Source organism: Amblyomma mixtum, chromosome 10 (assembly GCF_055824585.1).
Source record: "Amblyomma mixtum isolate Tamu chromosome 10, ASM5582458v1, whole genome shotgun sequence".
NCBI lineage: Eukaryota > Metazoa > Arthropoda > Arachnida > Ixodida > Ixodidae > Amblyomma > Amblyomma mixtum.
Window position 1 is genome coordinate 99,302,729 of NC_143021.1, and position 13,407 is coordinate 99,316,135.

General features: G+C 50.3%; 2 protein-coding genes across 3 annotated transcripts in view; both read right to left on the reverse strand.

Annotated features, from left to right (window-relative positions):
- LOC149326519 (carbohydrate sulfotransferase 11-like) overlaps nt 1-13,407 on the reverse strand; it is a 58,764-nt gene that overhangs the window by 27,207 nt on the left and 18,150 nt on the right. For both annotated transcript variants that reach the window (XM_089563892.1, XM_089563893.1), the window contains exon 2: nt 12,734-13,386. In XM_089563892.1, the coding sequence (XP_089420018.1) occupies nt 12,734-13,386 (653 nt within the window). The remainder of the gene's footprint in view (nt 1-12,733; nt 13,387-13,407) is intronic.
- Nucleotides 2,304-3,918, reverse strand: LOC149326520 (uncharacterized). Its single transcript, XM_089563404.1, has one exon. The coding sequence runs from the start codon at nt 3,916-3,918 to the stop codon at nt 2,554-2,556; it is 1,365 nt and encodes a 454-aa protein (XP_089419530.1). The 3' UTR covers nt 2,304-2,553.

A 13,407-nucleotide genomic window follows, 5' to 3' on the forward strand; every position in this document is an offset into this window, starting at 1 on the left:
ATACGTCCGCGTAACACCCAAATGACCAGCCGATGGCTCGTCGTGGCAGGCGTGCAAGATTTCTGGACGGAGTTCGGATGGCACAACCAGAAGAAAGGTTTCCGTGTTATGGGCGAAGTTCCTCTTGTAAAGGACGCCATCTCGGAGACTGTAGGAACCCAAACCTCGAACGAAAAGCCGCGGAACAGCGACGTTAAGGCCCTCCAGATGCTCGATGAGCGGACGCAACTCTGAGTAAGCCAGTTGACGCCGGGCCATATCGGACGACGTGACGAGAGAAAAAAACGGGAAGTCGTCCTCCGTTTCGGCCGGAGCAACGTCGACAGGTGCACGTGACAAACAATCGGCGTCATTGTGCTTACGGCCGGACTTGTACACTACCCTGAAGTCGTATTCCTGGAGGCGAAGGCTCCATCTCGCAAGCCGTCCCGAAGGGTCTTTGAGGTTGGCTAGCCAGCATAACGAATGATGGTCACTGACAGCTCGAAACGGGCGACCATAGAGATATGGTCGGAACTTGCTAATCGCCCACACTACCGCAAGGCATTCCTTCTCTGTGGTAGAGTAGTTTGCCTCTGCTTTCGAGAGGGAGCGCCTGGCGTACGCTATGACTTTCTCGTTGCCATCCTGCCACTGAACGAGAATAGCGCCGAGACCAACATTGCTGGCGTCAGTATGAATTTCAGTGGCAGCTCGTTCATCAAAATGGGCGAGTATTGGGACAGTTTGTAGGTGGCTGCGTAGCTCGTTGAAGGCAGATTCCTGATCATCATGCCACACAAAAGATACATTGTCTCTAGTAAGCATTGTAAGGGGCTCGGCAACTGTGGAAAAGTTTTCAACGAAACGTCTGTAATAGGCACAGAGGCACAGAGGCCCAGAAACCTACGAACGGACTTTTTGTCGGTGGGTGCGGGAACTGTGCCACAGCGGCAGTCTTCTCTGGGTCAGGACGGACTCCGTCAGCGCTTATCACGTGACCAAGAAAACTGAGCTGTTCGGAACCAACGTGACACTTTTGTGGCTTTATCGTCAACTGTGCCGAACGGAGCGCCTGTAACACCATTCGCAGCCGGTTGAGGTGTTCCTCGAAGCTAGGAGCAAAAATGACAACATCATCAAGGTACACTAGGCATGTCTGCCATTTAAGCCCAGAAAGAACGGTGTCCATCATGCGTTGGAAGGTTGCTGGCGCAGAACAGAGTCCAAAGGGTAGCACTTTGAATTCATAAAGGCCGTCAGGTGTCACGAACGCTGTCTTCTCTCTGTCCCTTTCGTCCACTTCGATCTGCCAGTCGCCATTCTTAAGGTCGAGTGAAGAAAAATATTTAGCGTCACGCAGTCGATCCAAGGCGTCGTCGATACGTGGAAGGGGGTAAACGTCACGTTTCGTGACACGATTCAACTTCCGATAATCGACGCAGAATCGCAAGGTGTTATCTTTTTTCTTCACCAATACCACAGGCGAAGCCCAGGGGCTCGTGGACGGCTGGATTACGTCGTCTGCAAGCATTTCTTGCACTTCGGATCGTATAGCCTCCCGTTCCATCGGCGACGCTCTGTACAGGTGTTGGGACATGGGGCTAGTCTCCTCGTTGACGATGATGCGGTGTTTGGCTACCGGGGTGCGCCCTACCGTTGATGTCGTGGCGAAGCACTCTGCGAAATCGTGAAGGAGCTCTAACAAGCGCTGCTTCTGACCCACCGACAAGCCGGGATTAATGTCCACGGTAGACAGAACGGCTGCTGCATCGCGTCCGTCCGGCGACGGTAGCTCCAGAGCACATATTTCTGCGGGCTCAACGAAGTCGGTAACGTATGCGACGGCCGTTCCTTTCGCAATAGGCTGGAACTCTGTTCCGAAGTTGGTGATCAAGAGTGTCGCGGAACGATCCCGTAAGCGAACAAGCCCTCTTGCAGCGCAAATTCCTTTCTCGAGTAGAAGGCTGACGTTTCTCTCTGCCATAACGTCTCGATCACCGGGCGAGTCACTGTGCACGGGGACCATCATGCTGCACCGCGGAGGCACCGTCACGTCATCAGCAGCAACACGCAGGGCTGGTATCCTGGAGTCGTCTGGGTCGGCTATTTCAATTGCTTGCGTCGGCGCAAACGTCACGCGCGGCTCTTGTAAATTGATAACGGCGCCGTTAGGTTGTAAAAAGTCCAGGCCGAGAATGACATCGCGCGAAAAGTGAGGTAGGACAACAAAGTCACAAACGTAAACAAATCCGTCGATTGCAACTCTCCCCGTACACCGGCCAACAGGGGTAATGCGGTGCCCACCAGCTGTGCGAATCTGAGGCCCAGTCCACGCGGTTAAAACTTTCCTCAGTTCTTTTGCTAGCTCGTTGCTCATAACCGAATAGTCCGCTCCCGTATCAACCAATGCCGTAACTGCTAAATCGTCGATATCCACCGGTAAGACCGAAGCTGCACATCCTTTGTGATCGTCACGTGTCCTCGTTTGATAGCCGTCGTCTGGTCGGGAACGCGATGGAGGATGTTCGGCTGTTCGCTCGTCAGCGGCCTTACCTCCGCAGGCCGCTGGGTCTAGTTTCCCCGGCGAGGACACGGTGAGCGGCTGAAACGGCTTGTCGAAGGACGGGGACTCGGCGAACGATAGCGGGTAGAGGTTGGTGGGCGGTAGTCAGGGCGAGGGAAATCAGTGTGAGTGTGATCCCGGCGCGTTGACAGGTGCTCCTCAATTTCGCGGGGCCGTTCGCCATTGGGCGGACAGGGGACTCGCGGATGAAATCCGCGAATTCCAGCTCGACGATAAGGGCACCACCGCAAGATATGGCCAGCCTCACCGCAGTGGTAGCAAAGGGGCCGCTGGTCAGGTGCCCGCCACACGCCCGTCTTCCGCAGCCTGGCTTCGGGCAACACAGGGACAGGCGGGGGCCGCGGCTGGAAAGCAGATGCAGATGGGCTTGTGCTCCAAGGGGCGAGGTCGCAGTTCTGTCGGAGTACCGACGCGTACGTCTGGCGCGGGGGCATCGATGTGAGGACAGAAGGGGCAACAGGTTCAGGGACCACCTGCTGCACTTCCTCTCGGATAATGTGTGCTAACGACGGACACTGGGGCTGCGACTGGGCAGAGAGGCGCATTTTGTGCAGCTCTTCTTTGACGATAGATCGAACCAGCTCCCGAAGGGTGTCAGCGGAGTCGCTGGAGGCTGGCGCAAAGTCGGCAGTTGATACGGTGTTCACGGCGCGATTGTAATAGCGGGCGCGTTGTTGGAGGGTCTTTTCGACGGTAGTGGCCTCCGATAGAAACTCCGAAGTGGTGTTAGGCGGGTTTCGCACAAGCCCAGCAAACAGTTCTTCTTTTATCCCGCGCATCAGGTGGCGCACTTTCTTGTCCTCGGCCATGTTTGGATCCGCCCTTCGGAACAGTCGTGTCATGTCCTCATAATACATTGCGACGCTCTCGTTGGGTCGCTGGTTCCTTGACTGCAGCGCCGACTCAGCTCGTTCCCGACGGTCGGTGTTGACGTAGGTCGCCAGCAACTGGCTACGGAACCGTTCCCAAGAAGGAAACGTTGTCTCGTGGTTCTCGTACCACGTCCGCGCCGAGTCGTAAAGAGCGAAGTAAACATTGTGCAGCTTCCGCTCCGCATCCCAGCCGTTGTACCTGGCAACGCGCTCGAACTGGTCAAGCCAGTCCTCCGCGTCCTCAAACACTTCGCCATGGAAGGTCGGCGGCGTTCGCGGCTGGAGGACCAGGAAATGAGCAGCTGAGTTCCCGTTGGCAGCCATAGCTGCCGCGTCTCCGTTGCTAGCCAAAGGTGCCACGTCAGTCCTGCGCGTCGCGGCTGGAGCCCTGGTCCTAGGGGATAACGGACCGTACTCTGGTGACTGACCTTGGATGCGGCAGCTCGTACTGCGCTGAATCGGAGTCAAATCCGTGTTCATAGAGAGCCTTCGGGGCACGTAGATGTTGGAAAGTACCCAGCACCTCCACAAAAAATGTAACGAAGACAGGACCGGTACATATCACAGTTTCAGCGAAGTTCAGTGCACAGCAGAGAACTCACACGATGGCTGTCCGAACCACACACACACTTCGTCTTTGTCCACCGGCACACGCACACTTCGTCTTCATCGTCGGCGCGCTCCCATGAGCACGCGCCAATATAGATAAGTGAAGTATGAAAGCAGTACTAGACCATAAATGTCGTCCCCCTCTGAAATCCACTCCACTAAAAATCTTTACAAAACCTACTTCTTCAGTTCTCTTTCGTAATGACTTCAAAACTGTGCACTTTTAGTGAGCACTCAAAATAATTAGAGCAGACCAAAATAGAGTGTCATTTGTCATATGCAGCGTTTTTCAAAGCTATGAATGTTTATTGTAAGGGATCGGTAGTGTACGCGGGGTCATCGGAACGCGGCTGGGGGCGCTCAAAGCGAAGCGTCTGCTTTCTTGGAACGCGGCTGCTCGCGAACGCGCCCGGAACTACGGGGGTCCCCCCGCCCCGCGTTACCGATTCGCGCACGTGCTGGCACGAATGTGTATCTGTGTTTGTTTTTACTTTTATTTTGCAATGGAAAGGGCGTTTTGCCCTACGGAAGCTGGAGGGCTGGCCATGCTCTCGGTAAACCAATCATGTGAGCAGTGTAACATGATTGGAAGCTACCAAATGTGGGCCGGGCCTTTAGGGCTTTAAAACCGGGCCCTGGAGTCGGAAGCGAGGTTCTGAGCTAAGGTGAGCATCTTCGGCTATGTCGAGTAGGGGCCTCCCCTAGTGTTAGCCAGTTCCACCTATTTGTTGTTGTGTATCTCTTTGCTGTTTAACTTGTCTCTAGTGCCTTAACTTGTATATGCTGTAAATATTTGTATATAAAACTTCATGTATTCTTTTTTTTATCCCTGCGTCTCAACTCATAGCGAGACCGTCTCTGACGGGGCACCCCTGGTGCGAAGATCAAGCTTCAGTCTTCAGTTCTACAAACGGTCTCTGGCGGGGCACCTCTGGTGCGATGCAGAAAGATAGCGAACCTGTGAACTTTACTGGCGCAGTCGACAGGATCCTGCGGCCATCGGAAGACGGCGCAGGAAGAAGACTGAAGGCAGGGAGAAAGGCGACGACAAGGCAACACGTCAGCGTTCGAGAACGGACCTGCGGAGAGACGGCGGCAAGGATGCAAGGACCACGGCAGTAGTCCAGCGACGCGGGACTGCATCCGGTCAAGAAAAGCAGCGGGTCGAGAACTTGACGGTCACCGACGGGTCACAGCAAGTGACAACAACGTGCACAGGACCAGCGGCGTGCGACAGGTCATCGCAGCGTCCGGTGAAAGTGGAGGTGGACTCCGACACCAAAGAGCTGGCAATGCGGATCGACGCATCGAAACTGTGAGTTTCCTTCGTCGCATTGTTCGCGTCCCTGTTCATGTGTTCGAGCCGGTAGGACAGTTGAGGGGTACGGAAGACGGTATGGAGAGTTATCCAAGCCGGCCCTCACTTGATGTGAGGTACCGAGTAGAACTGGCGAAGGCGCGTTTAGCTTATTTTCAAGCTGGACTTGCAAAAGTGAATGGAGGAAAGGCGCCGCTATGCGAGGTAAAACCTCCGGATTAACAGGTGTTAGAAGCAAGGCGCCAGCAACTAGAGCTCGAGCTGGCTAAGCTCAAAGAGTCGAGGAGATCTAGTGAACTAGCCGGGCAGAACTGCTCCGATTCCCGAGCAGACAAGCCGCCAGTGCTGGAAGGCAAAGGCATATGCCTGTCAAGCACAGGTCAAGAAAACAGCCAGGAAGAAGTAAAAAGAGAGCCAGCTTTCCACGCAGCTGGAATTTCAGGTGAAGAAAGTATCGTGACGGAACGCAGCGTCGGGGTATTAGAGGCGGTGAACGCGCACTCCGACGATCAAGCTGCACAGGTTAGATCTGCCCCAAATGACACAACGGACGCGGACGCGAGTTCAGGATTGTTGGTAGTCACTCTGACAATTCCAAAAACGAGGTCTCAAGGAAGCCGCGGAAAAGGGCCGTTCGTTCAGCATGAAGCGGCCAGTGACTACAGATGGAAGATCGGTGAGCTTGTGACAGGAGAAAGTGTAACGTTACTGCAACGGAACACTGTGTCGGGCATAGAGCGTGAAGTGCCCCGTAGCCTTACTGATGGCGGGGACATTCCATCCGAGGCAGAGAGCGGAGGTGGGCCTGCTGGGCCGACCGGGCAGAGCGCAGCGCAATTGTCTAACGCACCCGATGGGCGTCCGACCAGGACCTTCGAGGAGAAGGAAATGAGAGATGACTTGACTCAAGGCAAATTCGGATCAAGAGATTACGAGGCACCTCATACAGCCTCAGATGATGCCGTGAAGCTGGTAAGCGCCTATAAAGTAGGGAGCGGCAATTTCAGTGTTTGCCCGAGCAGGATCGGGACAAATGGCTCTAAGCGAGGCGAAGTGCCAGTAGGCAGGTGCGCGGCTTTCATGTTGTAAGTCGGTTCGCGGAATGTTACGTTCCGTGCTGCAGGTCGCCAAATCAAGTGTAGCGAGACCGGCTGCATTGGTATGGTTAGACGGGGTAAGGGCTATGCTCCTTACGCAGCACGCGGTTCGTACCGGCGCGCCAGAGAGAGCGGGCCCTCAGGTGCGTCGTGTAGTCAGGGGTTTGGACCCATCAAGGACCGGGACGTTTTTGATCCTGGAGGGCACCAGCTTTTGAGCTCTCGCCCTGCTGTGGCGCCAGCCTAATGAGCATAGCGACCATTAGGTGTTAATCGTGTCGATTGAGACACGTGGGGGCACGAACGCATACAGGGACGCTCGGTGCGACCAAGGACGCTCACGTGACCGCTAACGAACCCCATATCAGTGCTACTGAACGCTCCAGTTGCGTGTGTCTGTGTGTGTGTGCGCTCGTTCGCGAGCAGGACGACGGTGTGTACTTGGAGGTGGTGAACTGGGTGCAACCCACCAACTTTGACGCCGTGTTGCGGCGCACGACAGGCTGCCACTGTGTGTGAGTGCATTTTACTTATGTTTTCTTGGTGCCCTTAAGCATTTTGCGTAATGTTGTGTTGGTTCCCGTGTGCATTTTCCTTTTGGTTTTGTTGATGCCAGTGCTGGTGTAGCGGCGGGATGTGACCCACAGGGTGGTTTTGTGACCCGTGCCGATCCCTTCTTTGTTGTAATTCTAAAAGTGGCATTTGAGCCCTGGGTAGAATCTTGGGAAGGGCGTGTAAGGAATCGGTAGTGTACGCGGGGTCATCGGAACGAGGCTGGGGGCGCTCAAAGCGAAGCGTCTCCTTTCTTTGAACGCGCCGGGAACTACGGGTGTCCCCCCGCCCCGCGTTACCGATTCGCGCACGTGCTGGCACGAATGTGTATTTGTGTTTGTTTTTACTTTTATTTTGCGATGGAAAGGGCGTTTTGCCCTACGGAAGATGGAGGGCTGGCCATGCTCTCAGTAAACCAATGATGTGAGCAGTGTAACATGATTGGAAGCTACCAAATGTGGGCCGGGCCTTTAGGGCTTTAAAACCGGGCCCTGGAGCCGGAAGCGACGTTCTGAGCTAAGGTGAGATGCTATGCATCTTCGGCTATGCCGAGTAGGGGCCTCCCCTAGTGTTAGCCAGTTCCACCTTTTTGTTGTTATGTATCTCTTTGCTGTTTAATTTGTCTCTAGTGCCTTAACTTGTATATGCTGTAAATATTTGTATATAAAACTTCAAGTATTCCTTTTTTTTATCCCTGCGTCTCAACTCATTGCGAGACCGTCTCTTGCGGGGCACCCCTGGTGCGAAGATCAATCTGCAGTCTTCAGTTCTACAAACCGTCTCTGGCGGGGCACCTCTGGTGCGAGGAAGGAAGATAGAGAACTTGAAATTTACTTGTATGTTAATGTTAAGGGCGGTAAAATCTGTCTCGTTGCGCATACACGATTTTTTAAGCCTGTGCGTGTAGTGAAAAAATCTATTAGGTAGTTACCCGCTACTATTGAAGATAATCTGCGCTAGTTGGCCACTACCGCTCTGAACGGGCGCTCCGCCTCGGCGCCATGAGCGTACCTTGCACAAAGCGACTGATGAACAGCGTCGCCGCTGGCGACTTCTTATAACTGCTGCGGCTGGAACTGCGCTGGTCCGAAAGGTGTTGCTGCGCTACGCAGTAAAATGTTCATATTTCGGTAACTTCGCAGTCAAACAACATGGCGAACTTTGCCTAGGGTGTGGCGCACTAGCTATGTGCGCGTGGCCACGACGTAGTAGTGATTTTTTAGCAGTGATCTCCTGTCTACGTAGCAGTACTTAAGGTTAGTAATGATCTTTTATCAGTTATATCCTGTCTACGTAGGAGTACTTAAGGTTCTGAGCATCTCGCCGATTCCGAATGGTCAATACTACAGCTACTGCTATGTGTATGGCACTTCGCGATAGGTTTCACAGTTAGCACCCTGAAATGTTTTGTTTCCTTCCTTCGAGCACATAAAATACTCACACATGCGCTAAGTGCTCCGCCCCCCTCTCCCCCACTATTTCTTCATTTCTTTGCATACTTTTAAGGCGGAGGCTTTTAATGCCTCATCGTTGTAAGCAGGAGCTGTCGACAGAAAATGTCACGCTTTTCAGTTGGTCGAAACGGTCGTGATGACACAGTGCGCGAATTTCAAACGGTGCCAATTGTACTTCGGCTACTAACCATGCAACCAATTAAAGGGATCGTATAGTGATGCTCCAAGGAAGTTTGACTTAGTTTAATTAATTGCTTGCTTAACCAATTAGTCCAATTAACCTTTCTAGTCAGACCAGATAAATAAATAAAACTGAGTAAGAAATTGGCCGAGCTTGGGAATCGAACCCCGGTCTCCGCAGTGCGAGTCGAGCACGCTACCACTCCGCCATGCCAACTCGATGGTTTGGAATGAACAAAGGTGCGTCTAGTGAATACGGTATCTTCGTTCACTCCCATCTTCCTTCCCGTTACGAGGAGGTTTAGGTGTCCACCGAGATATGCGAGACACATTTCCTTTCCTCAAAAAGCAATTTACCGACGAGCAAGTCGTATTTGTCCGCGTTTCTGATTGGTCCAAATTGTCGTGACGTCACCATGCGCGAATTTTGACGGGTGTCCACCAAAATATGTGAGACAGTTACTGCGCAACTTCCTTTCCTCAAATACAATTTTCGTCTAGTGTCTACTGAGATATGTGAGACAGTGAATGCGTAATTTCCTTTCCTCAAATACAATTTTCACTTTCTTCATTACGGCCCCTCTTTCTTCTTTCCCTCACACTTCCTCCCTTCCCGTACAGTGCGGCTCAGGTGTCCACCGAGATGACAGAGAATTCCAGCGCCATTTCCTTTCCTCAAAAAGCGTTGCGTACAAAGGGCAAGGATCGCGCCGAACGGATGGTGGCGTTCCGTGGTCTCCCTGGCAGCTCTGCAACACGCTGTCGCGTTCCACTCCTAAAGGCGAAGCTTAAGCGTCATTAATGAGCAGTTAATTAATGCACCAACAAAATGGGAAGTGAACAATCGGGTAGCAGAATGCAGCACTCAGGCTTTCGCCTTTCACCACTTTAGCCGCTGAAGTTCCTAGTAATTTTTCTGTGCCACAAATATCATTCCTATCTGGGGTGTGGTGCATCACTGCGCATTCAATCATGCACGATGTGTAGGCGAAATAGGAAGTGCCATGAGCACGAGGACGCTAGATCACCCATATTTAACTGTGAAAGATAAAACTGTCCACCATTGCATTTTTCGACAATATATATGTAGTAAGCATGTACTGAATGCAAAGTGAGGGAGAGCGACATCTGCGGTTTTGAGCATAAAATACACGATGGCTTCTTGCATTTTGCCTGGGCGCTATGGGTTTAAGTGCTGATGTTAGTTCACGGAAAATTATTTTTCCTTGCAAGTACTTCTGTACGAATGAACAATCATGGAGTTCATGCCTTGTTGACATGCAGTGGAAGAAGAATCAGTTGAGACAGTAAACGACCATAATAGAAATACTATGGTCGCCCCATTTATCGGTCATATAGGATACGTACCGACCTCCTTTTGACGCGTTGGGTCATTGTGCACTGTAGAGATGTCAGAGTTCCAGACAGCGCTTTAGAATTCCAATTTCTGGAGAATCAGTGACTTGTAGAGAATAAGAAAACAGTCTTCGGATTTAAATTGCTTAGTTAAGCGTCCGACGGTCCCCTAAAGTACGAACACTCGAGCGGGTTAAATAATTAACTTGGGCCTCAACGTTGACTTGAAAATCAATATATACTCCTAGGGCACGAACAATATTACCACGCTGTATTGTATCAGTATGAGCGGTGTAAATAAAGAGAATTGGTTGTTTTGGCGTGTTAAAGAGATTGACATATTCTGTTAGAAATTAGTGTTACAGCATTTCGCCTGCATCATTCTTTTACGCAGGTGATATTTTTTGTGCTGAACTTTGCAGTGAAGCAGTGAATTGACAGTCTGAAATGTTTTAAATCACCAGGAAATTGTATTATTTTAGAATGCTTGATACAATCTTTAACATCGTTCGCAAACATATCGAATAATAACGGGAACAGCTTTGACTCCTGCAGTACACCACAGCTCAAAGGATAACGTGATGATATGTGCGATAGCTCGTAGAATCGCTATTTTTCTAGCAGCAACGAATGGCTAACTATGAAAATTGCTTTCCTAAATCAAACTATAAGGCGTGGACCTCTTTCTTCATTGAAACTACTTAGGCAACGTAATTTAGAAAATAAACCAGATTAGTATCTACAGGCCGGCCACGTAAAAAGCCGTGTTGCTCATTGTTCGGCTTATTCTTCAAAAAGAAGCGTAAACAGGTATGAGAAACACGTTCGACAGAGATAACAACAGAGAAATTGGCCTATAGTTTAACACCCGTCGGTCAAGCTTCCTTTTTATGTATTGGCACAACTAGCGATAGCTTCCGGCAGAATGGAAATTCTCGACGGAGCAAGGATAAATTATAAACGTGGGCTAAAACAGGAGTAAGAACTCCGACGAAGCCTACTATACAAACATCGTAATATCGTAAGCACATCAAGATATTGTGTTTGGTAGGGCGCGTACAGCTGCTTCTACCTCTCTAAAATCAACCCTCTCAATACGAAGGAAAGAATCGTTTCGTTCAGGAAGGAGTAACTTCTGGGGCGAGTGGAGCTTCGGCATAAACTTTAGCTAAATAATCTGCAAATTTATTACAGACGGCCTCACGGTTGCCAACATTTTCGGAAACGCATGACTATTTCTTGTTTAGGGTCTTTTTCCCCTATTACGCATCGAGGTAAAGGCGTTTTTCGCCCGATCGATCAGCACTGTATCTTGTATACCACTCAAGAAGTGATATCAGACGATACCATCGACGACAACGCAGTTTTTTGCGCATCTTTTCCTCAAATAGGCAGAGAACCATTGCGGATACCTTGATCCTTTTAGCACATTTTTAGGAATGCATGAGCGCATTGCAGTTGCAATTCTGTGGGTGATCTTTTGAGCAGCTCTAGGGGCCCACATTTCTGGAAAAAACTGCGTTTTCCCAATCAGCATTTTCCAAGTATCTACGCCGTCCTAAGTAGTCCCCACTGACTTAGTTCCCATTGCCGTAGTCCCCCTTAATTCTCCATTAACGTAGTCAGGTTAAGTACATTTGAAGATTCAACAACATCCTCACATGGGCGGTGCCAACATAGATCGGCGCCAGCACTGGTAGAGGTTCCGAGATAGTGGAATTGATGGAGTTTGTCAAAAACCAATCCAACAGGCTTTTTTTTGAGTGAGGAAGGCAATTTTTTTAGTTGGAGCTGCGCAAAGCAGGTGGTTACATTTTACCCGAACCTCACAGCTTATTGGAACGCGGACACTAGTCAACCAGGCTAACCCTGGGAATTTAAAGTCACCCATGGTATTTACAGTATATTTGGTAAAATCAACATAATCATAACGAAGGTTTAGACAGTTTCTAAAAGTAAAAAGAGGCGAGCAATAAAAGAAATTTAAAGAATTTAAATTAAAATAAGACCAGTGAAAGAAAGAACTGGATGTATAAAACACACCGTGCCTACTGTATTTCTTTACGCATACATCTGTGACCATTTCATTTGAAGGAAATAAACACTGAAGACACTAAACAGTCGTGGTAAATAAGTATAATATTATTAATGACAATAATAACTAGTTTCTGAGGAAAATAAATGGCGCAGCATGTCTCACACCTGTGCGGACAGCTGGGCCGCGCCGTAAAGGAAGGCATAAAAATCCTGTGAAAGAACAACAGAAGAAAGTAGTACCGTAACGGAGGGCTTGGGAATAATTTCGACCACCTGGTGATCTCTAACTGCTCTGGCATCGCTCAGCACACCGGCGCCTTTTGTGTTTCACCTTCATCGAAACGCGGCTGCCGCGGTCGGGGTCGCAACCGGGAACTCCGGCGTAGTAGCGGAAAGCGATGATCACTGGGGCACCACGGAAAGTAAAATTTGAAAGCCGAATATGAGACAGGTTGATTATCCATGAACCTTTCAATTTCTCAGTCATCCTAGAAACCAATCTCCCTCATGCAATTAGACTTTATGTATTGTGCTTAAAGTAACCATAGTTCTAAAACCCGCTCCAGAATTTTACTTGAAAAGTGAAGATAAAAAGAAATATCTTTTCATTAGACGCTGGTTTCTAACAGTGCTAATTACCATGTAAACGCTACGCTAGCATATTTTTACAACGAAAGCAAGGAAGGAGTTACCTCATGGTGCAGGGCTGGCATCGGGACGTGTAGGGTGTCCAGTGAGGGTCCCAGGAAGTCACGGGCTTGTTCAATATCTTCTCTACAAACTCTGCGAACGTGAATGTCCCGTTTGGTCCGCTGCCTACGAATCCTGCTTTGTACATCTGCATGGCTCCCCGCACGGAAGGATTGGTAGTCCTGACTTTATTCAAATATGCCGAGACCAGTCTTTCGAACGGATGCCGTACGATGATCACCTTGGTGTAATTGGACCCAAGCTTGTCTCTCCAGTAGGCCCCGGGAAGGACGACGCGATGTTTTCTCCGGAATTCCATGAAAATGCTGTCCGCTGTTTGATTCCAACTCAAGCCCTTGTCGGCTTTCAAAACGAGTGACTTGAGACTGGATGTTGCTGCCTTCGGCACCGAACAAAACGCGAAATGATGTGGCTTCACCACATAGAGAGAACACGTTCTCCACGTGCAATTAGGTTCCTTTGAGACCTCTTGGCGGCCTCGAGTATGACGTAAACGGAGCGTTTCGCTGTATTTTTTGCACGCTGAGTCCATTCTGGCGAGCCTTGACGCCAGATTGTCCACGGTCTTTTCCGAGAGCGCCTCCACACTTGGGATGGAGCGGTCGCTCGAAGCGCTGCAGTTGCATGCTGAATGCTGTAGCATGAAAACGAAATT